Consider the following 24,792-nt stretch of genomic DNA (forward strand, 5'->3'; position numbering starts at 1 on the left):
ATGTTGTTACCTTCCATTGATTAGTGCTTTTTCTGCACTACATCTCCATGCTGAAGGTGTCTTCCCACTCTTGAAAGCCAGTACAGTGGCACAATTAGAAGAAATAAGAGTCAAAGAGAAGTGGGCCACATCTGGGCTTGAAGACACATGAGTCCTGTGGCAGCAGTATAGGGCTATCGTGGTTTGTCAGGGCGGGCTCTTACCCTGAGCAAGCAGCGTTATTAGCTGGAAAAGCATCATTTCTACAATACAGCTGTTGTCCTCCAAGGAGCTGCAGCAGTCTTAGTGTATTATTGAGCAAGGCCCTTTAGGGGTAGGTGGAGGACAGGGTGGAAGAAGAGTCATTGCCCATGCTGAGATAGAGCACGTAGCTTGCCCAGCATGTGGATCATGGTTCGAGAGCCTCTGTTGGGGGCTGAGCTGATGGGGTTGGGTGGGAGGTGTGTGCCATCAATGCAGCAGAGGCAGTGGGAAGGCTTTGCAGCATGTACGGGAGACACAGGAAAATGTTGACTTTGAGGATTATAGTGGAAGAGCTGCTAGCAAGAGTCAGGATGGCACCAGGGTGGGGAAGTAAAATGCCTGATTGAATACAAGTCCTGAGCCTCCCAGGGAATAAGAGCAGTAATAATATGAAGAGGTCAATTTTCTGTGGCCTTTGTGTCTTTTTAAGTCATCCTCATTTTTTTTACTATTTGCCACAGGATGCCATCCTGCCTTTGTGCATGGCACAGGGACACATGGCTGGCTTTGCACTAGAGTGAGGGGGGGAGATTGCTACTCATGGTTCTAGGCTGGACCCCTATTTGTGTTTGGATTTTGCATGAGAAGTGAGCAAAAACCCAACTTACGACTTGTCCCTGTGGGGATGTAGTAAATTAAAATAAGCCATGAAATGTGCACGTTTTAAGAATACTCATTTGAAATCTACTGCTGGTGATGTAGTCACTGTTCCAGACTGAGGTGCCAATGAAGTGAATACAATGCCAATGTTTAATTTGCCAACGTGAACAGCCCCATTGAAATCGGTTGCACCTCTGGGCAGCAAAGTGAAGCCCATGAATTACTGTTGGCCAAGTCAGAGCTTCGTGCCTGCAAAAAGGCACACTGAACTAGACAGGAAAGGCAAAAGCCCAAGGAGGAATCTACAGCATTAATGGTGTTTCAAGGGTTGCTCAACTTGTTTCATCTAGTAAAGACAGTTGTGAACAATAAGTACAGCCAGGGCCCTGCGAGAAGTGGGTTGTTATTACAGCATGTCACATATTACAGCCAGTATTCAAACAGGAATGAATGTAAAAGAAGAAGCTGGAGGCTTGTTCCAGAGCCCTTTAGATAAATGTGGAGGGCTCTGGGGGATATTGATATTGAATTAGAACCAGGGAGTCTCAAAATAATTATTTTAACTATGTATTGATTAAAATCAGGAAAACATGATAAGAAATGCATGGGTGAAAGCCTTTGAGTATCACGGCAAATTCTATTTTTAAATGTCTTAGTTAATTTAATGTGACTGCAGTATTAACTACCCAAATATTTTAAACAAACAAATGTGTTCTGTGACCGTCTTTCCTAGACCTTCAAGTGAGACCCACAACTGCGCTTCCAAAGAGCAGTTAAAATAGTTTTTCCATACCAAAAGTACATCAGGTATTTCCCCTTTGGGTGTACTCCTGCTTCTGCTAGACGTGTCCTGCAGCCCACTCAGGCTCTCAGGGACTGACCTTGGGCCTTTCAGCGGTGGTGGCCACAGCAACTGCTTGATTTGGGGCATGTGCTGAGGTCCCACCGAAGGCTGCTGGATGTGAAAAGGCTTGAAGGGCAGCGTTGTGGCCTCTGCAATGGAAAGCCTGGCTGTGAGCTCTGCTGTTTCTGGCTTTTCGTTCCAGTATAAACAAAAGAGGGTGGGGAAAAGGCAGAATCCTCTATATGGACTAGCATTTGTTTTTTATTATTTTTATTAATGTATTAATTCCCTAATAATTATTATTTTATCAGTGTTTTATTACTGTTTTTATAACTTTGGGCACAGTTAGATTATTCAGAAGTTGAGGAACTTGTTGTCTGATAGGTCTCAAGCTGAATGCTAATGAGTATTTGCACCTGAATATTTGCCATAATTAACCACAGGAGACTGGTCCAACAGAGAGCAGCTCTTCCATCGCTCTGCACAAACTCTGAGCTTGTGAAAGCTGGGACCAGAGCTTGTGGGGAAAGCCTGATCACTTTTTCCCTCCCTGGTGAATCTCGCTGTTGTGCTCAGCTGCCTGGTGTGTGGGGGCACTCTCAGATGGTACCAGTTAGCCTTCAGTAGTACCCAGCTGTAGAAGTGACTCCTCAAAAGCCTTTGTTTCCCTCTCAGGAAGGATGTAAAAAATTGTAACTTGGGTACCGGATACACTTCTGCTTTGGATGGGGCTTTGTGGTTGTTAACTTTGCTTTGAATCTTTGGGTAAAGGGCTGTTTTACATCTCATATTTTACATTTATTTCAGATGATTGAAACTAATGATATTTCAGAAGAAAAGATAAAAATGAAGCAGACTATGGAAGGTATGAAATTTTATTGTTTTTTTTGGAACACCCTGTTCTAGCAAATCGTGTGTCTTCCCTTCCTCCAACTTTCTGCTCTTGCAGGGACGGCTGTGTGGAAGGGGCTTAGGAAGCCATTTCATCTCTCAGATTTTGCTGGATGGCATTTGTTGTTTGCCTTTTTTTTTTTTTTTTTTTCTTCTAATCTGGCTGAGCATATGCAAGGGTGGATGTTTTTTATTTGCATTAGACATTCACCATGCAGATGGTGCAGGCTGGAGACAGATCTGGGGAAATGGGCGCACTTCCATCCCATCACTGATTTTTACAGTGGGTAAAATCCAGACATTAAATGTAATTTGTTCATAGGAGAGGACTGGTAATGGTAGATATTAATGTGACAGGCTTAAAATAATGGGCGTTACTTTTTTTTATTAAGCTTACTATGAATCAAATCCATCCTTTTAACAAAACATAGAATTGATGCACTCAGAAAATTTGTATAAAGTAGCTTTGAAACTAAATTGCGCTCAGCCTCCCTCACAAAGAGGGTAAGCTGTAACCCCTAGTCTGAGCAACAGCAGACCTGGCAAGATTAATGCTGGACGGCCCAGATGGTCCCTGTTAGGAGCGATGTCCTACCACATTGCTGTGGATGACATACACTTTTGGGTGTCTGAAGGATTCAGGGCTGTTCCAAGACACGTAAGGTGCTTCCAGATCATGTCTTCCCTTGCTCATTCCCAGGAGACTTGTATTTCTTCTTTCTTCCTTAGGGTTGGTTTTTATGTAGCAGAAAACGTTATCAGTCTAGATCGCAAAGGTGATCTGTAAAGAACTAACTTGTCATTTTTCTTTTCAGATGGCATTTGGCTTATGGTAGCATAGCTCTTTCTCCATTACTCACCTCTAAGGTGTCTGTTCTCTGCAAAGCCCTTGTTAAAGTCCTGCTCAGGATGGAGCAACCTAAATGGAGGTTACTGGGGACTTTTACTGGCTTAAACTTCACTTAACAGAAACTTTGTTTAGTTTGAGTGTCCCTCCAGCTGTTTCTGGATTCAGACAGAGGTGTTCTGTCCTATTTCCATCTGCCCTCAATGCTAGCTAAGCATTGTCATTTGGCTCATCACTGTCTTTGCAGGTACAGGATTACATATATGCTATACTAAATCATATGATTGACAGGTAATTCCTGCCTAGTGAAGGCAAAGCATAACTAGGTCCAGCAGCCGCTGCTCTTAAAATGGCCACTCAGTCTGTGTGCATGTTGTTTCCACACTGAATAAGCCATATATAGATGTACTAAAAACAACCAGTTCAGACTTGAGCCACAAAAGCATCATACTTCAAATCTACAGTTCTGTTTGAGTGTGGAAATGCATCAGTTCCAGAAAACGTGTCTTTGCCTTCCAGTGTAGGAGGTAACACAAAGAAATGTGCTGAAAGTTCCTTTCTGTGATTTTGATTAATGTTTTATTCCCTTTTTCTTTTCCCACCTTGTGGTTGCTTTCTTAAACCTGTCTGATATGGCTTCCCAGCTGTGTATCCTACCTCCTAATGCCTGGATGGTGGCGAGATGCAGTGAGAAACACCCGTTATTTGTCTCCTGCTGCTTCTCTGCCGATGAAGGGTACCACCACCATGCCCCTGTCACATCCCGACCCATGCCTTACACTTGATACCTTCCTGATTTGCACAAAGCATTTTCCAAGCTTCTAATCTTTGTCTTTTCTTTTCATCCTCCCACAGACCTCCAAGACAAGCTGAGTAAAAGAGACAAAGAGGTGTCATCACTGGTGTCCCAAACTGAAACTCTAAGGGCCCAAGTAAGTGGTAAGTTTCCCTAATCCAGTGCTGGTGGGAACTAGCTGTTTCCTTGCTCATCCTCTGTACTGCTGTTGAACAAGGGCCCACGTGCTGAAATGGGTTGGTGTTAAAACATGGCACTGCCTGTCTTTTAATGGATATTTTTGGTAAAAATTTGTTCAGGAGTTTCAGTCTCTTCTCAGGAGTTGAACACAAACACTGCAGAAGATATTTGTATCCTGTGAGGGAGAGTTTGGGCTCATTGAATGTCAAAAGCTGAAAGAGGCAGAAGTAAATGGAGCCAGGTGTGTTGTTTCTGAGATCTGCCCTTAAATAGGGCCAGATCCAGAGCTAACCAGGTCTATGCTGCTAGGAGTGGGAGTTGGGAAAAGGCAAAAAGCAGGAACGTAAGTAAAGGACTAAGTGACCTTTCTTCCCCCTGTATCCTCTGCTTCTTGTAGCTTTGGAAAATAAATGCAAAACAGCAGAAAAGAAGGCTGATTCGTTGTTAAAAGAAAAGAAGAGGCTGGAAGGTGAACTGGAAGCCTTGACCAAGAAAACACACGATGCTTCAGGGCAACTGGTCCTGATTAGCCAGGAGCTACTCAAGAAGGAAAGGTCAGTCTGCAGGTCTGAAGGATGGAGCTGGAGACGGGGCTCTGTGTGTTCAGGGTGCTTTAATTTACCACCAAAAGAAATCTAGAGGTTGAATTGTTGAAGTTCAGCCTCCAGCTTTCCTGTTCTTTAGAGATGCTCATGTGCGAATTTGGTTAAAATCAGGGGCTGTGAATTATCAAAGGGACTGCCCTTTCACTGCTTGCCAGGAGCTGCAAGACAGCTCAATGCCCATGTAGATGCTGCTGCCCTGCTCTGAAATGCGGTGCCTTGTGCAGGTCCCAGTCTCTTTAAAGCTGGCACAGTGGGGAGGACAGGAAATGTGAAGCCCCCGAAGCGGTAGAAGTTGGGTCAGGTTTGCTCGCTGGCCTTCCTTTGGGTCCGTAGCAAAGGTGGGAGGGAGCGCAGCAGGACTCCAGTGGTGTGTGGGCTCTGGAACGTCTTCACCTTTTCATGCTGCTTCTTCCAGGAGTCTGAACGAGCTGAGAGTGTTGTTACTGGAGGCGAACCGGCACTCGCCTGGGCCAGAGCGGGACCTAAGCCGGGAAGTGCACAAAGCAGAGTGGCGGCTGAAGGAACAGAAGCTCAAAGATGACATCAAGGGTCTGCGAGAGAAACTGGTTGTGCTGGTGAGGGCACCAAAACCCCTACTGGCCTTAGCCTGGGGGCTGGAGGGCTCTGTGCTGCTGAGGGAGGGTCCTAGCCCTTCACCCTTGCTCCAAGTCTTCATGCTTTCTTTTGTGCTACTGAGCATCTGATGGGAACTTCCTTGACAGCGCCTGTGAGCTGTGGCCTGGCTTAGTGGCACCTCATTAAGCAGCAAAAATGTCCATATGTCCTTCTCCAGTGTTTTGCTGTTCCCACGGGTTTTTTAGATCCATGGCTAAATAGGGCTAAAATTTGTGGGAGAAACTGAAGGTCGGTCAGCTACCCCACATTGTTTTATACATTCTCTGATCCAGGAATAAGCAATGTCCTCTGATTCCTGTGTACTTCAGTGTCCTCCAGTGGTTGAAATGTGAATAATTTATTTGAACTCTGCTGGGAACAAACTGGAGCTGCTGCTGGTCGCACTTGATAAAATTGCCTTCAGGGTTGTGCTTTGACCCCATCTACTGTTGAAATCAAAACACAGTTGTACGAGTTACTGTGGATTTTGACTTTGCTTAGTCTCTGTAGTTACTGGTTTTAATCTAACATGCTCCTATTTTCCCTTTGCTCTATAAGGACAAGGAAAAATCAGTAACGGATCAGCGGCGATACTCCCTGATCGACCCCTCGTCAGAGTCAGAAGTGATCCGGCTGCAGCACCGGCTTGTCAGCACGGAGGATGTGCTGCGCAATGCGCTGGAGCAGGGCCACCAGATGGAGAAGCTCATGGAAGCGATGAGGCTCTCCTCCGAGAAAACACAGGTAGAGCATTGGCAATCGTTTCCCAGGTTGCTCAGCCCTCACCAGTCATCTGTCTTGAGCAATCTCCTGGGATCTTGCCCTGTGCTGTGGGGGGTAATGCAGTCAGCTGGGTCCCTTTCTCTGCTGGAAACAGCCTGGCAAGACTTTGTTCTGTCAGAGGTAGCTTAAAACTAAGAAAAGCCTTGCTAGTTGGTAATTACAGATCCTTTTGTGCTCTTCAAGAATGGTTGCTAAATGTGGTATTTTGGGGAATGTTGCAGTGTGAGTAACTGTTCTTTACGCATACAATGATGTGTGGCTGCACATCCTTGCGGTACAGGCACTTTATGATATGGAATTTGAGGGTTTCTGCCATCCCTGTTCTTTGAGAGGTTTATTTCCATGTAGTCCATAAGCAGAAACTTTGGAGGTGACTCTGGGAAAATATTTTCCATTTCTCTTACCAGCTCCTGGAGGCATCTCTGATTCTGATCTGGGTTTGCTGATGGACCATGAATGTTCCCATTCCAGTTACTGTCTTCTCTTCCCAACTTCCTCTGGTCTCCCTTTGTTTCTTCTGACAAAAGCAAAACTCCTTCTGTTTGTCTTGCATCCTTCTTTATGAAATTGAAGGCTGCAGATAACTTGACTCTCCACATTTGGCTTTTTCCGTCTTGTACCTGTGGTGTTCAAGCCCTGACTGATTCCTCCTGCGAAGTGATCTGCCCCTTGTGCCAAGCTTTGTGCTTCGTGTCCTTTATTGCTCTTCTAGCTGTATTTTCTCTTGTGTCTGCAACCAGGTTATGGCTTTCAGAGCCCAGATGCACTAGTGCTCCTCTTGTACTTGCTTATTTAAATTCTTAGCTGAAAAATGTCTTTCTCTTGCAGTAATGAGCTACAACTCGCATTCAAGCAGACACCTTAGGATAGTACAGAACAAGTCTCTAGACACGGAAAATGGGCAGAGAGCTTGTTTTCCCGGATGCAAGTGCAGATATGTTGTGGTAGGTAATCTGAGGGGTATCAAGTCTTCTCCCATGACACTGTCTTCTGCACAGTTTGCAGATACACCAAATGGCTGCTTGCATTGCAGTAGTACTTGCAGGGAGGCAGTCAGGAGGAGGGTGCACAGTAAAAATTGCAGCCCTGAAAGCTCTGCTGGCTCAGCTGAGCATCTGTGTGTTGCAGACAAGTCTCTATATCCCGCAGTGCAGCGGCAGCAGCTGTCTGCCAGCACCAGACAGGACAGCTGTAGTTGTGATGACAAGTTTGTGGCAGTCCAAGACGTACTGTAATCCTGTCGGTACCTCCAGAGTGACTTTAGCTTCTGCTGTAATTGCTATGTGTCAAATGAAAATGCATCACGACAACCTCATCTGTTGGAAGCTATGGGAGGGGTGGGGAAAGTTATTCTCTGTTTGCTTTAATACTAAGTCCCTTGAAAAAAGGAAATCCTCCCTTTTGCATTCCTGTCTCCAGAGGTGGTGCAGGTGGTAATTATTTCTTCCCCAGCTGTAGAAAATAACTAATCTTACATAAAGGGAGTTGGAATGGACCTTATGAGGTCAGCTAATCTATCCCTGGTATTACTTTGATACTTTCATGCTTAAGAAATCTTAGAGATACGACAAGATAGTATTATGCCTTCAGCTACAAACCATGGTACTAAGAGACAGACAGAGGATTATTGCGGGAAGCTAGGCTTCAAACTTCTGTTGATGTCAGATTTTTAAAGCGCCTAGTTACAAGGAAGTCTGGATCAAAGCTCTTAGTTTCGGTATGATATCTGTTCATCCTTCCCCTTATGAAGGGGAGCTGTTAACCAGGGGCTTTCAGGCTGAGCCTGAGGATGTTGCTGGCCTAAAGAGATCCTGGTGCAATAGTTAGGGAATTCATGGTTCTTCCCCAGAAGCCACGTTTCTGCTGTAACCCATCCTGCACTAGCTTCTGACCTCCCATCTCCTCTCTGACAGCAGCAGCTGTTGCCCAGGCTCTGCCTTGGCATTGCTCTCCCTTTGTCTGTAAAGCCTTCACTTCGCAGCGCGCTCAAGAAGGAAGTCTCTAATTACCACAAGCTGCTGCTGCTCTCCCTTTGCAGGCTTCGTCAGCCGCTGCGCTCTGCAGTCCTTGATGCGCATGGCTGGCCTTGCTGTTAGACAAGGAGGTGCAGGAGCTGGGGGAGCATAATGGCACTGTGTCTTCGTCTCATTGTCAAGTAATTGCTGCCTTGCTGTTTCCATGCCTGCAGCTGCAAAGTATTTGTCCTGTAATAGAGGAAGAGGATCTTTGCCTTCTCTGTGTCTTGGGAGACCCTCAGCTTGGGAGACCCTTGGGACCTCACAGCTTTGCAGGAAATGACAAGGATTTGGCATTCAGGCCTTTTGTTGGAGGTTTTGCGGTGATTGCTGTGGGAGCTTTTTTATTTAATTTCAAGTGAATTGCGCCGCTTTGTTCATTATCGTGACCATGTACTGAGACCAAATTTCAAACCTAATTCCTGGTATCTGATAGCTGCTTAGTGCAGAGATGGGGTGTGCTGGCAGCCAGGGTAGCATATGATGCCTTGTGCAAGGCCTGAATCCCCTGTGGCAGTGGGTGCAGACCCCAAGGCTGAGTGACTACAGCAGCACTGTTCTTGCCATCCATCCAGGTAGGATTCGCTGCCCGGCAAACAGTTCAGGCTCTCAAAGCAGAGCTCGGTTTGAATCTCTGCCAGTTTTTCCTGCCCAAACTAAACCTCTGTCCTGTAGGGTTGGTTGTGCACCTTCATGATCACAGTAAGAATGGAAGCTGGGTAGCTGGGGCTCCTCTAATGATGGGTTTTAAACCTTGCAGTCTTGTCTCCCCATAACGTCTGGTTTTGCTCCCGTCAGCAGTTCACCGACAACTGTGAATCTGACTACCAAGACCCAAGAACTGACATCTGGCATGCTGTGACTTTAGGCTGCAGCTTTCTTCTCATTTGTGCCAGTTGTACTGTCATTTTGAAGCTGAAGGGCTCCATATTATCCCTGCTAAAGAAACATTATAAATGTTTAAAAGTTCTTGTGCTTTCTAAAGATAGAACAGCCTGCCCTGGCTGCAGACTCGTCCCCAGAGACGGGAAATGGGGAATGGCAAATGTCCTTTTCACTGCTGGGATGTTCACTGTGCCGTGTTTTGCAGCTAATGGTGCCCCTGGCTGAGGGTTTGTTTATTGGGATTTAAGAGTCAGAAGTGAAGAGCGGGTCTGTGTCCATAAGGAACTTGGGGGATGTTTTGTAGCTGGGAAGGATGCAATCTGGCATGTGGGGATTGGGCCAGGGTGCAGAGGGCAGGAAGCTTCTTGCCAAAAGTGGGGTGGGATTTTTGCATTCTCCTCTCCTTGTGTGGAGCAGGCTGCTAAGGAAGGAGATGGCAGTCTTGCCAGATTTCAGCGCTTGTAGGCAACACCCCTAGGCTCTGTGTCCCTCTTCAGTAAGTATTGTACATTCTCCCTTGCAGACTGTTGGAAATTCTGGGTCTGCTAACGGAATTCACCAGCAGGATAAATCCCACAAGCAAGAGGTAAGTTATAAGCAGGATGTTGTTTAAAACGGTGACTGCTTAATGTGACTTCTTGCCTGCTGTGCTGGGGACAGCTCTTGGATGGAGGCAGTTCTGCCAGCAAAGCTTGACTGTGTCATTCCCACAGTGAAAGCAAGGGGCTTTGCACAACTCCAGTTCCCAAGCATGGTGGGAACACCACCTTACCATTAAAACCACTTGAAGCTGTCAGGAAGGTGCTAGTGAGATGCACACTGAGGTGCAGCGGGTGCTTGCTCTGGGACGAGCAGTGAGAAGGGATTTTCACCTCAGTCTCCTGGGTCAGCGGCTATATGAATCTTTTCCTGGCAGCCGCAGCTAGAACCTGCTCGGTCCCAGATCTCTGCCGTCCCCTTTACATGGGTGGCATTTGTGGGACATGCTGTCCTAGTCTCCCATGGTTTTCATGATGTAGGGCAAGACCTGTAGCCTCAGACTTCATCTCCTCACAGGCAGGATGGCCAGCATGAGGAAGAGGCAATGTGACTTACTGGGCAGAGCCGCTGGTCAGGACACGGCAGGCCTGGTGGCATTCCACTCCATGCCTCGGTTTCCTCTTCTGTAAAAAGACCTCTGCTTGCTCTCCTTTTGCCTAACAAGGTCTCTTTTCTTCCAGGAGAAGCTCTGATAGAGAAGAGGTGAAAGAGGATCATTTCACGCCAGTATCAGCTCCTGTGCACAGTCAGGAAAAACGATACCACATCTGGCTTTAGCACCTCCAAAAGACCAGAAACAGTATTTTCACTTTAAAGCAGGACAATGTTTATAATATACTAACTGATGTAATCAGGACAATCCTGGAGTCCAGTTTTCCAAGGCAGCCATTGTTCCAAGAGGGAGCAGAAAGATCTCTCTGGGTTTGGTTTCTTACTTGTATTGGTTTTGACTGTGGAATTTGTATTGCTTGAGTTGCCCTTGTCCCACCAGCTGACCTGGTCTGGATGACAGCTGCCCCGAACGGTGGTTGAAGTGTCAGCAAGTCCCAGTAAGCCCACAGGAGCTGCAAAGGGATTTGCTTGTGGTGTTCAACTCCAAAGCGTGTGCCCAGAGGCTGCACGCTTCCCACGTCGTCTGTCCCTTCCCTTCTACCCCCGTCAGTGTCTTGAAGACCTGCACAAGCAAGTGAAACCTGCTGGGCTGACTGTTCACGCTGGCACGCGTAGGCTGAGGAAGACGGGGTGTGAGGATGCGTTTCCCTCCTTGCCTTCTAGAAGACATCGCTGTTCCAGAGCACGGAGGCTGCACCTAGTACTTGTATGATAGCATGTTGTGGGAGATAATCTGATTTCAGAGGGTTATTTATTTCGTTTCTCACCCACTGCTGTTTGGGGAAGGAGCTGTGGTGCCTCTGAGTTTGGGGACAGGCACACCTCACTCAGGTGTGGTTGGCCTTTCTTCCTGCAGAGAGATTGCTGGGCTGGCCTGCCAATGCCCTGGGCCACAGCCAGGCTGCCCAGCCTGGTCCCCCTCACTCATATGTGCTTTATTGGGTCTTTTTTGAGCACAGGACTCCACAGACAGCTGGATCTCGGCATCGCTGGCCTGAGAGCTCCATGCTGGCTACAGTCAGTGTGGGACCGATGCCCTGAGGAGATGGTTCCCTCCTTACTTGTTTAATTTAACAGCTAATGGGGGATTGCCTGGCAATTCTCCAGAGCTATCCTTGGCTCTTCAGTATGATGGCCATCGCTTAATACCAGGAATGGAGGAGGCTAAAGTGCTGCTGTGAGCATTCATGCAGTAGTGGCTGTCTGTATTTGACGGGTACAGCAATCCTCTGTGCATGACCTGAGTACAAGCATTTGGAGCAGAAAGAATCCAAGACAAGCCCACACAGCTCTTGTGTCTGTACGCAGCAGTGCAGGCCCAGGCAAGGGTCTTATTCCTTCTTCTGAAGGCTTTACTCTTCTCTTTAACTTTGCACCACAGCTCCCAAGGGACAGTAGGGTGGAGGAAGGGGATAATATGCTCTTAAAGGTGTGAGAGAGTCCAGTTCAGATTCATTGTTCAGTACCACAAGAAAGAGTCACAGCAATATTTTACCAGGCTTCTCCTAGTTAGTGCCTGACTCTTCCAGTGTTTGGAAGCTCTTGTGTTATGATGGGGCATCTGTGAAAGAGGCCAGGACAGAAGAGACCACTGAGAGAGGAGATCTGAGCCAGACCACAGGCAGATGAACATCACGGCATGTCAGCTTCATTGCTTTTTTCCCTGATTTTCTACAAAGTTGTGTTACTTCTTCCGTAGTGGGTTGCCAGACTCCTACTTCCTTGAAGGATGGGCAGCCAGAAGCAACCTGGGAAAGACTTGGGCTTCATGGCTGCAATTCTGCCATGAGGAGGATGTTGCTGAATCTGGGCTACGACACAATACTGGACCCTGCTCACTCGGTGCAGGATTGGTGATGTCACTTCATTCAAAGGGAGGATGAAAGAGGAAGGTGACTTGAGGGGAGTAAAGCAGGTCAGAAAACACAGTTTACATCTGGCGTACAGCGGGGGGAGGCAGAGCTTGGGATCTAATTGGCTGGAAATAATTCAAGTGGGATCCCATCCTGCCTTGTAGAAGTGTTTCATCAGCTCTTACTAGTCACCAGGAAGACTGCCACATCCCTGCCTAGCTCTGGGAGTTTCCCAAGGGATCATAGGTGTGGTCTCCAAAATCCTCCTGGTTGGTGTATTCATCTCCTGAGTGATTTAGGCAAATCCCAGAGGGAGTGTTTGTTGTTACAGCCCGCGACAGTGAATACCTCACTGGGAGCTACTGTTTTTAAGAATTTAGGGCTGGTGTTTCCCAAGGTGCTCCTGTTGGCTGGATGGTCTCTGAAGTCACGTCTGCAGCTTCCACTGGGTTGAGTGGAGCTAATGGAGTGCTTCTTGCAGTGCCGCTTGTCTCCAAGCCCAGGGCTTCCCGGGCACCTGCAGGTGGGAGAGCCTATTCTGGTTTGTAACTTAATTTACCTGATAGGTCTTCTAGTGACTTGTGATCAGCTGCCTTCATCTACAGAGGAAGGATACCTGTGTTTTCTACCTCCCTTAATGCACCTTTGGCTCTGCACAGGACAGGATCCCCCAGGAGTGGTTATGGGGACCATGTATTTGGTTCCATTAATCAGATCCAGAGTTGTCAGCGTGGCAGTGGTTCTGGCTGGAGGAGTCTCTGGCTCCCACCTCCTCCCAGGGACCATCCCCTGTGAGCGGCTCAGACCTGTGGCTCTTCACTGTGACCCGAGCTGACCGGGCAGAACAGCAGCAGATGGGTCAGAGAAGGCTTAGAGTTAGTGCTGATGGTCTCTGGCTGTAAATAGCTGTGCTGGTCCCTAAGGATCAGCCAGGAGCTGATGGCACTTCTTGGCTTTCTGTGGCGGCTGTGTGGTCTTTGTGTTGCAGGGCTGTACCGAAATGTGTCCCCACCCGCCTTGGGGTGCAGGTCCATGGGAGTTGCTCCCCAAACAGGACCAACTACAGCGTCAACAGGACGTGCTATCACATGCGTCATCTGGGTTTCAGCTCAACCCTGTATAAAGTGGCCAGGAGGGGGTTTGGACACCAGCCATATCCTCCCTCCAAAACTGGCACAGGTTTCCCAAGGGCACCTGCCTCTGGCTGCCCTTCTGAGGTTGTAAGAGACCAAACTAGGGACAAACTTGGAAAGGACAAGGAGGAGATTCCCCAGCCCCTCTATTTATTTGTAAGTTTAAGTGCTATTTTTGCCTATGTGGTGGTGTATAAAGTACTTCACGATATTTGGTCTTACTGGCTTGGTTCTTTGGGGGAGATTTTCAAAGGCATTGGAGCACTGATGCACCCATCTCCTGTTGTTGGTCAGGGGCTGATTCCTGTTTGTGCCTTCACTCCCCCTTTGGCTTCAGCCTTGCTCTTATCTTGATCCCCAAGAGCTGGTACAGGGGGGCTGTGTTCTCCCCAGCCCCTCTCCCAGCTTGTGCGTGCCATGCTGGTTTTGCATCTGGAGCCGAGTCCTGAGCATCATGCCTCAGAGCACCAGTGCAGGGTGGGGAGCAGGAGGTAGCACGCTGCTGGAGCCCTCGGCACCAAGGGAAGGACCAGCACTCCGGTTGTGAGACCAGCCCTCATGGCCAGCTGTGTTACCCCAACGGTTAGTGATGCTTTTCTGCTGAAAGCTAAGACATTATCCAGTGAAAAAAGTCTTTGAAATGGAGACTGCTCCATGTTTAGTGATTTCTTCTCTAACCCTCTAGACCAAAGGGAAAAGAATCAGTCTTGGTTGGTGATTTCAGCTTTATCCCTCCTTACAGCATCCAGAGAGCTGGAGCAAGGGGCAGCACCGTGCCAGTGCCGTACTGAATGACGGGTGCAAAGTTGCCAGCCAAGGCTTTACAGCTCTTGCCTACCCCTAGCCACCAGTGGTTCCTCTGGCTGACAGAAGAGATGCATGAGGGTTTCATTAAAACAAAATGATGCAAATGACACTGTAAAAGTCTTAACAAAAATTCCAGTACTCCGTTGTTCGGCAGCTTTAGCAGCTCAACACTATCTTGTAGGGAGTTATTAATAACACTAAGATCCTATAGGCCTCATGTAAGTTACCAGAATAAAGATGATACTAGATGTATAAATGGATGATAACCTTTTACCCGTACAGTATGTATAACAATTTTGTAGCTTAGTCATTTTTTGGCTATCAGATTTTGTTAGTATGATATAAAAAAAAAAAAAGGAAAAAAAAAAAAAGGTTTGACTGCTAATGTCTATTTTGTTATTTGATTCATTTTATTTCTTCCTCTGTACAAAAGCTGTACAAATCTTAGTTTGTGTAACTACTAGAGATGTGTATTCATGTACCATCCACCCCCTGTCCTGGCTTGCTGGTGTGGTGAGCTTGTTAACAATAAAATCTGTGGCTGAAGTCAGGCACCCCGGGGCTGCTGGGGGTGTGTTAAGGGTGTTTTGCAGTGCACAAGGCATGGGGAGATGGAAATGGTTGGGGAGCAAGGGGGGGCTTTCCTTTTGCAGCTCAAATGTGGGGCTTTGGCAAGTCCCTCTTGCCCTGAGACCAGGTGGTGACCTGGAGCCATCAGCGTTTGGGCTCTGCCGAGAGCAGGGTTTGCAAGCGGCCGAGAGGTTGCAGACCTGCCCTGGGGGATGAGATGCACCAGGAGCCGGCACGCGGCGTTTGCTCTTCTGCACCCTGTGCTGGAGGTGAGGACAGCCAGACCAAACATCGGCTCCTTCCCAGAGCGGCTCTCCTGGCCTGCTGCTGTCAGGTATCTCCCGAGCCGCAGGGTGATGGTGCTATTTATTAATCCATGATTATTTCTCTGTTAATCTCCCCAGTCCCTCTCTGACGCATCCACAACACCCTGAGGCGAGGAGTGTCACAGTGTGCTGCACTAGACCTACCTCCCCTCACCCCGAGGCTGGTACCTATTCGTTTGAGTGGTGCCACCTTGATTTTGCAGGGGCAGAGATGGCGGTTGGGTTGTCCTTTTCCCTTCCAGCTTGCTTACTGCAGACCTTTAGAGCACAGGGAAACAGAGATTGCTGTGGATCAGTCCTGGAGGGGAGGGGGGGGGTGGTTGCTGCCAGGGTCAGTGCCAGCCTGCAGCCCCACATGTGGGTCCAGGTAAGCCACGTGGCTCCCCAGCCCAGCATCCTGCCCCTCTTCCCCCGTGTTCCCACCGCATGCCTGTAGGGATGCTCTGAGCATCGTGGGGTTACGCTGTCCCCCGTGGAGCACGACTGGGGGAATTTACTGCAGGGCTTGGTGCTTTTTTCATGGTATGGCATCTCTTAGTTGGGAATTTCCCTGACTTCCCATGGCCTGTGCCCCAGCTCAGCAGCACCCCATACAGCAATGAAACATCTATCTCTCCCTTCTGCCGTGTTTTCCTGCACCCATGGGCTGTAGATTCTTTACAGAAAGGCAGGGGTTTCCCAGTATTGCCAGCTGTCTTAAGATACAGGAAAAAAATTGGGATGCTTTTTTCCTTGCTTCCTGGCTTCTTTTCTTGGACTTAAAAAAAAAACTTTTGGAACACCTGGTGAGGTTTGCAGGTGATGGATTGATTCCAGAGTGAGCCCCCAAGAAAATGACAGGTGACTGACAATAACACCATGAAAACTGGCCATGCAGCCTTATTCCAGAGCTGTAACATGGTCTGTACAGTGTGGGCTGTGATATCCTGCTGTTTTATTTTTTTCAAGGTGTGTAAGAGTTGCTGTCAAAAACAAATAGCTTGAGACTTTCTGTTTCTTCCCCAGCTCCTGGCCCTGTGCATTGCAGGGTCTCAGGATCTCCTAAAATAGCTGGGCAAGAACAGCGGGTCCCTGGGTCACCGCATTGCTTATTTCTAGAGCGGGTGCTGATGGCATCCGCTGCTGCCGTGTACTTCACTGTCCTCCAGCGGCTGGAAGGAGAATAATTTATATGAACTTTGCTTGGGAGAAATTTCCGGACACAGGAAGGTCCATCCAGTCTCAGCCCAGCATCGGTGCTGGACAGGGAGCTGATGAAGTTGTTATTTTCCCTGGCCTTTGCTTGCAAAGGCTGCTGCTGCTCACTCACATCAGGTCCTAAGATGCTGCAGCTGGGCAGCACTGGAGGGTGGGATCCTCTCCCAGCCCAGCAGCTCTGGCGTGGGGAGCCGGGCGGTGGCTCCCGTGTGTGATCCCGCTGTCACAGCTCAGCCCTGGTCCCGAATAGCCGCTTCAAGGAGGTTTGCGACCCTCTGCTCCATCGGTCCCGTCTTTGCTGCCGAGGCTGCCAGCAAGGGGGAGGACCGCTCCAGCGGCGGCTGTCGAGCTGTCCCCATGCTGGCTGCGAGGTCACCAAGCAAGTTCCCCTTTTGCAGCCATCACTCCTGGAAGGAGATGTACCTGGGAAAAGACAGGTTTTGGGGACAGGAGGCTTTATCCAGTACAGAAGCTGGCAGAAAACAGTGAGTTTTCCATCAAGCCAGCCCTTCCCTGGGCTCTGGGCAGGGGCTGGGCTGCCTGGCGCAGGAGGCAAAGGCCATGAGCACCATGTCCCTGCTCAGGGCAGGTGACTCCAGCTCCATCTTTTATGTAGTTCCACTATATAATTCATTAACATGCATATTTACAATCAAGTGCCCGAGCCCCAGTATCTCATAGAGATAACACTGTAGCGCATGCCTTTGTTTGCAGACATCACATTTCAGTGCTGTTAATCGTATGGTAAGGATTAATAAAACATGAAGTTTAAAGATGCCTAAATCACAGTGGGGGAGCTGGTAATCTCTGCCAACAATAATATTTGCACTTTATTTTCATCCTAGCATCCAGCCAAGGAGCAGAACCTGGGCTGGGGAACAGTAATGCAAATGGAAGGGGTGAGGATGGCACGGGGATCCCGACCTGCTCCTTGGGCATCACAGGTGTCTCAGGAGACGCGATGGGTGGGATGTCCTTCCTCATCCATGTTAGGGACCTCATCCCCCTGGGATGCTGTGCTCATGCCCAGAGCTGGACGGGTGCTTCAGGGATGGGTTTAATCCAGGGGTAAGGTAGGGATGAGACACGAAGTGGCATCTCTGCATGGGGACGCATGCAGAGGGGAAATCTCTGCATGGATGTGGCCACCCTGCTCTAACCGCACATCCTGCGGCCACCCATGGTCCATGCTCCCCCAGGAACTGCCACCCAAGGGCATGTCTCTTTGGACCGTCCCCTCTGGAGGGGGCGGAGGTACCAGATGTCACAACCCGGACTGGACAGACCAGGGAGTCCTGCTGAATTCGGAATTCCCTTGGGCTAAATGAAGGTGAAACGACACCAAACAATCAGTTAAACGTTTTATTCATGGCAGAAACAAACTGAACTTGGGAGGCATAACAATAGGTGGCGGGGTTTCTCACAACAGGAATTGGCATGGAACTACCTCAGTAAACGAGGTAACCCATGGTAACCATGTACATCAATTCAAGGAATAAGGAGATCCCTCCCTTTGGGTCAGGAGGTGCAGAGTGGACCCCCTTGCTTTCTAGACTCCTCGGAGAAAGGCCCCAGGGTGGCTGGATCCACTCTTAGTCCCAGACTTGGTCAGCGGTTTTATGTCTTAAAGGGATGAGGTGTAGGGATTATGGAAAAGGAAAGAGAGAAAAAGACAGAGAGAGAAAAAGGAAAAGAAGAAGATTTCACCGGTCCTGGGTCCAGCATTGGTCCAGCTGAGGGGTCCCAGTTCCAGTGGGCTTGCACCCCTGGGGCTTCAGTTTGTGTCCTTTTATCATCCTTGCCCCTCCTTCGGGCGGGGACTTGGACTCATTAGGTTAATTAGGTGTCATGAGTGGTTTGTGAGCCTTTGGGACTTGGGGGTTGTTTGGGGAGTAACTTCCCCTTCTCTGCAGACTTGATCTTTGGCCATGCATGGTGAGCTGTCCTGCTCAGCACATCAGAACAGGGAGCTGCCCACCCTCCGACATGCCCTCCCTGTCCTCTTGCTGATGGGTGCTGATCAGCTTCTTTTCAGTTGGGGTTCCTTGCTATACAGGGTTCCTTGTTACATAGAGTTTGTCATTAGGCAGAACTTGCCCCACCACAATGTTTGAGACATTGGTGTCACCATCCCTGGAGGTGTTCAAAAAACACGTAGACGTGGCACTTCAGGACATGGTTTAGTGGGCATGGTGGTGTTGGGTTGACATTAGACTTGATGGTCTTAGAGGTCTTTTCCAAACTTAATGATTCTATTCTATTAACTCTTTCAGTCTCTCACATCAGGTCTCTGCTTGGTGCTGGGAGACCTGTGGGCCACCAAAGGTGCAATTCTGCTTTTGCAGGGGCTGCCCGTGTCCCCTCCCCGCTGCAGCCCCAAAACCAGCGAGCCCGGCTTGAAGGGGCACGGCAGCCTGGCAGCCCCAGTGCCGAAATGGGCACCAAGAACATGCTGCTTCCCTGGCAAGGCTGCTTCCTCCCCATCCCTTTGCCGCCTAACAAGCATCCTTGTCAAAATAGCTAATTTCCTTTCAGAACAAAAAGTCACCTGAATACATTTGGAAGCTGTATTGCACTATCAGGGTAATCAGAATTTAATTTGATGCAGTCAAGGCTCTAAAAAGATGTTATCAAGGGGAACATCAAAGCTGGATTCCTGCGCTTGGAAATGCAACTGGAATGCTTAGTCCAGATTTCTCATTTTATCGGAGACTTTCAAAATATCAGTCTAAATAACAAAAAATGAATATTAAGAGTATTTGCAAATTAATGTCTTTTGTAGCTGAACAAAGGCCTACTTCTTTTGCATGTCTGGGACAGTCTCTTATTAAATCCTACTAATTATACAATTTTGTTGTGTCTAATCATTTCTGCACTTGCAGGAATTAAAACCGGAGCTCGTTTCCTCATTTGTTGCACCACGCTGCCCTTCAGGGTCCCGATCCTGCAAAGTTAGGCAGCTCCCACTCGAGCTAGGGAGACCCCGTGGGTACCAAGATGGGGAAGGTGGGATGGGGACCTGGGCTTGTTCTTTCTCTCCTGTGTCTGTGTTATATCCTCGGGGCTTTGCATCGTTCCCGGCTCTTGGGATAGCTGAGCAAAACCTCCAGCTCTTACTAGTGAATGTAATTGCGTGACAATTTCAGTTATTTTTAAAGTACAATGTCAGAAGGAAGAACGGTGTCTCTGGGCCTTTTGGGTGCCAACAAGGTTGAAAATGTACCCAAAATGTGACCCTGGAGACAAGGTGCTCCTTTTTGGGGAGGTTTTGTTCAACCTGGGGGGCCACAACTGTGGTGTAGCAGTGGCTGATGCTGGGGCATGGGACAGCAGAGCAGTGGCCTTGTCCATATTCACTTCAAATGCCACGATTTCTGTGCCAAGCTCAGGCTTTTTTGCTGCCTTGTGCATGCCAAGCCGGCTGGGGCGGTGGGTGATGGCACGGCAGTCCCTGCCTAGCGCTGCAGCCATCGACCCCCTCTCTTCCCTTAGCTCCCATTTCTACAGAGCCCGATCCCAAACGCCATCATCCCCCTGCGCAGGGGACACGGGGGATGGACCCGTCCCCGGCTTTAGCCCTTGGAAACGTGGCAGGGGAGCTTTGGGAGAAAGGAGGTTCAGTCAACTTCGTTAGGGAAATAGCATAGATCTTGTGTTCAAACCTTTGAAGTGTTAATTAAAAAGAATTATGCAAAGGAGTGAGGATTTGAAACATTCATTTGAATCTCAATAAGGCATCTGTATTAAAAATAGCAGCGGGATCAACGAAAGATACAGCAGTTTTGGAGCAAAACGGTCCCGGCGTCCCCAGTGCTGTCGGGCAGTGGGTTTCTGTCCGCTCCCTGCCCTGAACAGGTGCTGCGGAGCATGGCACAGCAAGAGCCTGAGAAAACACTTCTTCTTGCCTAATATTTAAAGATCTTAAAAGCATCTTTTTTAAAAAAAAGACCCCGTGGGGTCCGACGTGGCACTTAGCTGCAGTGCATGGGGAGGGAGAGCGGGGTACATGGGCTGGTGAGGTGGGTGCAGGGCTGCGACCACCCCAGGGGGACCCAACATGGGCCACAAGGCACCCCACACAGACTGCAGCTCCCCGGACCCCAAACCACCCCCCAGCCTCCCCCCCTGCACAGCCCCTTCCAGGAGAAACCGGGGGGATGCGTGTCTCTGGCATGGCCCTTCATTAAAACTCCCAGCATGTCCTGGCCCTCGCTCATTCCAATAAAAAGCATCCAGGGTATTAATTACCAGATCGGTGGATAACGTCGTTAAGTTTACTTTTGCACTGCGTGGACCCAACGGGAATGTCAATGCCTCCTGCCCTTGGCGTTGGTGCTGCAAGGGCGCGAGCCGGTGGGGACCCTGACCGGCACTGGGTGGGCTGTGCCGGGCCGGCAGCACCATGGGGGCACCGGCACTGAGACCCCATGCCTGCAGAGAACTGACGCTTTCGGTTCATTCCCGGTGTGGGAGAGGGTGGGCTGCAAGGGCGTGGGTCCTCCGGTGGGGATGGCTTTGCTGGGCAGCAAGTCGGGGGGTTGCAATCGGGGGCCGAAAGCAGCCTGGGCAGGGAACAGGGGGCGAGGAGCTTTGCTGGGGCCACAGCCCTTAGGGAAGGTGCTGATGGGCAAAGCCGGAGCCTCGCCGCGAAATTACGCGGTGATTTCAAAGGCTGGGGCTGTAACTTCAGCTGCACGTTTGATTAAAAATGTATGAATATCAGCCCGACCTTGGGCAGGGCTCGGGGCTGACGCTCCCCCGGCAGCCCCTCGTCCCCCGCCGGCAGGAGGAGGTGATGCTCTCGGCCAAAACACGGCACTGGGATAACCCCAATGCCTGCCTTCCTGCGCCAGGGAGTGGGATTTCCACGGATGGGGCCTCTCCGGTCCCGTTTGGATGCCTGAAGTCTGCAGAGGGGACCCCGGGACCAAGGGTTGGGCTGTCGGACCCCCCCCCACCCCAGGGATGCTGCCGGTACCCGCGGCAGCCCTCCTGCCTGCGCCGAGGTGTGAAGTATTCCCCATCCCTTGCACCGATAAGGCAAAACCAACCCTGGTGACAACATCAGCTTAGGAAAGGGCCTTTCCTCCTGCCAGGTGATGTGGAGCTGGGAAGGATGGGGGGGGTCAGAAAATGGAAATCTCCCTGCTCTGCTCCCCAGGACGCTGTCTGGAGGCTCTGGTTTGGGAGCACCTCGCCGGGCTCTCATTAACATGGAAATAATTCAAGGGACACAGGCAAGACAGCTAGAAAAGCATTTTATCTGTTGCGCCGGAGCAAACTCTTTTTGCAGCGCAGCGTTCAAAGGACGGCACGACTGCAGGCAGCTGGCACCGCAGATAGATATGTTAAATGCAGATAGGCAGAGTAAATATTCACTGGAAGCCATTGCTATGCCCCAGCAGGCAGGGAATGGAGGGGGGGTGTTTTTTGATCTTTCTACAAATGTGTTTGGGACCAATAGATACCAGCTCTGGTTTTGCAGGGAATCCTTGCCAATTTTACTCAATAGCATATATCTTGCAAAATAATTAATAATATTTTTGGCTGCCTCAGTGCACAGCTCTCCCCGTAGTAGCTGTTTTCGGCGCAGGACGGACTCGCTGCAAATACAGTCCAAAACCCAGCGGTTAATTTGCTGCATGCAAAGTCTTGTTCCTCCAAGTGTGAGCGATGGCTTGAAAAGCTCTTTCTTCCTTGCTAACCCTCAGAGCTTCCCACCCAGAGCCGCAGACCCCAGTACCTTCCCCTCTAGGCTTTTCCTCGCACGGTTTTTGTGTCTCCCAGCCCTGCTGCGGGTGATGCCAGCTCCCCGCATCCGCACCGCTCACACGAGACATGCCTGGCAGGAATGAGTGGCGGGGGGCTTCCAGAAATGTCCCGCTCTTTGATCTATAATTTAAAACCCATTTTGTTTTGCCTTGGTCGTTTTAACCAGCAATTTGCTATAGCAAAAGAACACAATACCCCTTTAGGAAAAAAGAAATAAACTCATTCTTTCAATTAAATTTCTCCTGACCTTACTAAAACTTTTTCCCCGTTCCCTCTTCTAAAGAAGCAGCTTTTCTTTTTTTATTTTTGTGATCTCCAATTCCACCGAGAGACAGAAGAAATCAGCATATCAGAGAAAACAACGATTCTTGTGATGCCCAGCAGTCACTAATTAACAAATTAAAAAAAAAAAAAGAAATCTTTCTGCAGATAGGATTGTTTTCTGGCGATGTTGCCTTTTCTTTTGTCAGCGCTGTGACAAGGAACTTCTTTATTGCTGCAGATAGAGCAGATTAAACCATCCCTCTCACGCCGTTCGCCTAGTTGGATGGGTTTGTGTGGTTCATTATTTTGGCCCCCAAAGAAAATGCCTCACCCTTACTTTTATCCTATTGTGGGGGATCCTTCAGAGATGTACATAGATGTGAAAATTGCAGGAGAGTGTTCAAGCCATCGCATCTGTCCCCTGGCTGGACCAGGCGTCCTTTTAATAAGCACGAGCATCCCTAGAGGATGGGGGCTCAGGGGCACTGAGTTCACCTGTGGACTCAGTTCCAGTGGAACATCTGGAGAACACCTGGGGTCCCACCAGATGGTCCACCTCCCCCCTGAAGTCCATAGCCCCCAGCTGGCAGCAGCCCCAGGAGACCTCCCCAAGGGGCCGAGCTGCAGCTCAGCCCGTGCCTCCCAGCACTGGTGCGGTGCGGCTGGCAGCCTGCCCTCCTCCACACCATCTTCCCAGGCTCCCTCTCCAAATTTCAGGATCATTTTGGCCTCTCCCCTTCCCCAGTGCTCGTAGCCCTTGGGCACCCAAAGCAGAGGCTCTGTTGGGACCTGCTGCCGGCTGCGGGGGCTGAGCTCTCTGTTCACGCACCGGTGACCGAAGGTGGCACCCGTGGGTCTCCAACCTTACTTTGGGTCACGATCTCCAACGGTGAGGAGCAAAACGGGCCCCCAAAGCCAGCTGGCACAGAGCCATCCCCCAGGGCTCGGTGCTGGAGTCCTGACCTCATGACCAGCTCTCGGGATCTCTGCTGGAGCGAGGCAGAAGGGCAGGACAGTTCCCTGCGCTTTTGGAGCGAGCCAGCTGCTGGGCTTTGGCTAAAGGACCTTGGAAACCCTCTTTGCTGTGGTCCCCTCCGAGGGCCGGCATCCTTCGGAGGGCTCCGACAAGTGTCACCCTGCAGCAGCGATGAGTCGAACGCATGCGGGAGAGTTGCTTAATTCCCCAAACACCAACACCATCGTGTTTCTCTGACCGGTCCTCAATGTTCCCTTGGGGCTGCTGGCACCCCCCGGATACCCCGTGGGGCCGGGAGCGTGGGGCCGGCCCCAGGGAGGGCAGCTTTTGGGAGCAACAACAAGCACAAGCCTGACCCGAGCGCAGTCACAGGCAGGACCCCAGCACTGCCCAAAACCTCCGCCCGCTGCGACGGGCACTGTGGGGCCACAGCCCTCCCAGGGTGCAGAGCAGGGGGATGCACACAGCCCCGGATGGTGCATCAAAATACACTTTTTTCCTCCCTTTTTTTGAGTTACATAGGTTTCCCCGGTCAGGGGCCGTGGGTTTTGGCCGGCAGCATGCTGGGGAGGTGATGGAGAGCCACGTCGAGAGTGGGGCAGCGGAGCCCTGCACAGAAACCTGCCCATCCTTTGCAGGCAGCTCCCCCTTGTCTGGCTCCTGCGCTTGGATGACCTAATTAAATTAATTTTGGTGGATTTTTTTTTCTTGGGTCTGGCTTAAAGATAATTAGCCAAAACATGCCCTGATTTCTTTCTTTGGAGTAAGATCTTCCATTTAATTATTCAGCAAGTGTGTTTTCACTCACCATGTACGCTCCCAGGGACAGCCGATGCCAGGTGCCAATCGAGGACCAGCTCCGGCCACCCCGGTGGGACCCATCCTGCCCAGAGGAGCCCCGTCCCATCAAACCCTTCATCCCTATTGGGGTTTTGCTGGGAACCCCAGACAGCCCCCTGCCTGCCACTACCAGTGCAATGAGTTTGCCAGGCCCGAGGACACGGGGAGGGACGCAGCGGGTGCCGGGTGCCTGTGTGGGGCTCGGCAGAGCCAAAAAGTCCCTTCCCCGCTCCTCCAGAAACTGGAAAAAAGTGTTTTCTCTTAAAATGTTTTCTTCTCCCCGTGGCCCTGGAGCAGTAATAAATCATCACTTATTTAAAACAAAATCCAGCTAATGGAGCAGCTGCATAATGTGTGCTTCAAAGGGAAAAAAAAATGTCAGCAGTTTCCAAACTTTCGAGGTTAAAACGCTGTCAAGTTATTTTTAATAGTTTTTCATTTGTTTTAATTTGCCATTCCTTAATATGCAGCGAGGAACTTGGAAAATAATCATTTCCTCCTCGCGAGTCGTCTGCCCGGCTGGCAAACACAGCCTCGGCCTCTGTGCCAGCGGGCAGCGGTGGCCGGGGATGGCGGCAGCGCCGATGGGGTGGACGGG

The 24,792-nt window shown here is 49.8% G+C and overlaps 1 protein-coding gene across 5 annotated transcripts in view; it reads left to right on the forward strand.

Moving 5' to 3' along the window:
* Positions 1-14,795, forward strand: part of CLIP2 (CAP-Gly domain containing linker protein 2) — an 83,265-nt gene extending 68,470 nt beyond the window's left edge. For all 5 annotated transcript variants that reach the window (XM_052803591.1, XM_052803589.1, XM_052803593.1 and 2 more), the window contains 7 exons: positions 2,495-2,552; positions 4,281-4,364; positions 4,799-4,955; positions 5,422-5,581; positions 6,180-6,365; positions 9,828-9,890; positions 10,525-14,795. In XM_052803591.1, the coding sequence (XP_052659551.1) occupies positions 2,495-2,552; positions 4,281-4,364; positions 4,799-4,955; positions 5,422-5,581; positions 6,180-6,365; positions 9,828-9,890; positions 10,525-10,536 (720 nt within the window). In that variant the 3' untranslated portion in view covers positions 10,537-14,795. The remainder of the gene's footprint in view (positions 1-2,494; positions 2,553-4,280; positions 4,365-4,798; positions 4,956-5,421; positions 5,582-6,179; positions 6,366-9,827; positions 9,891-10,524) is intronic.
* The last annotated feature ends 9,997 nt before the right edge of the window (positions 14,796-24,792 follow it).

Source organism: Harpia harpyja, chromosome 12, assembly GCF_026419915.1.
Source record: "Harpia harpyja isolate bHarHar1 chromosome 12, bHarHar1 primary haplotype, whole genome shotgun sequence".
NCBI lineage: Eukaryota > Metazoa > Chordata > Aves > Accipitriformes > Accipitridae > Harpia > Harpia harpyja.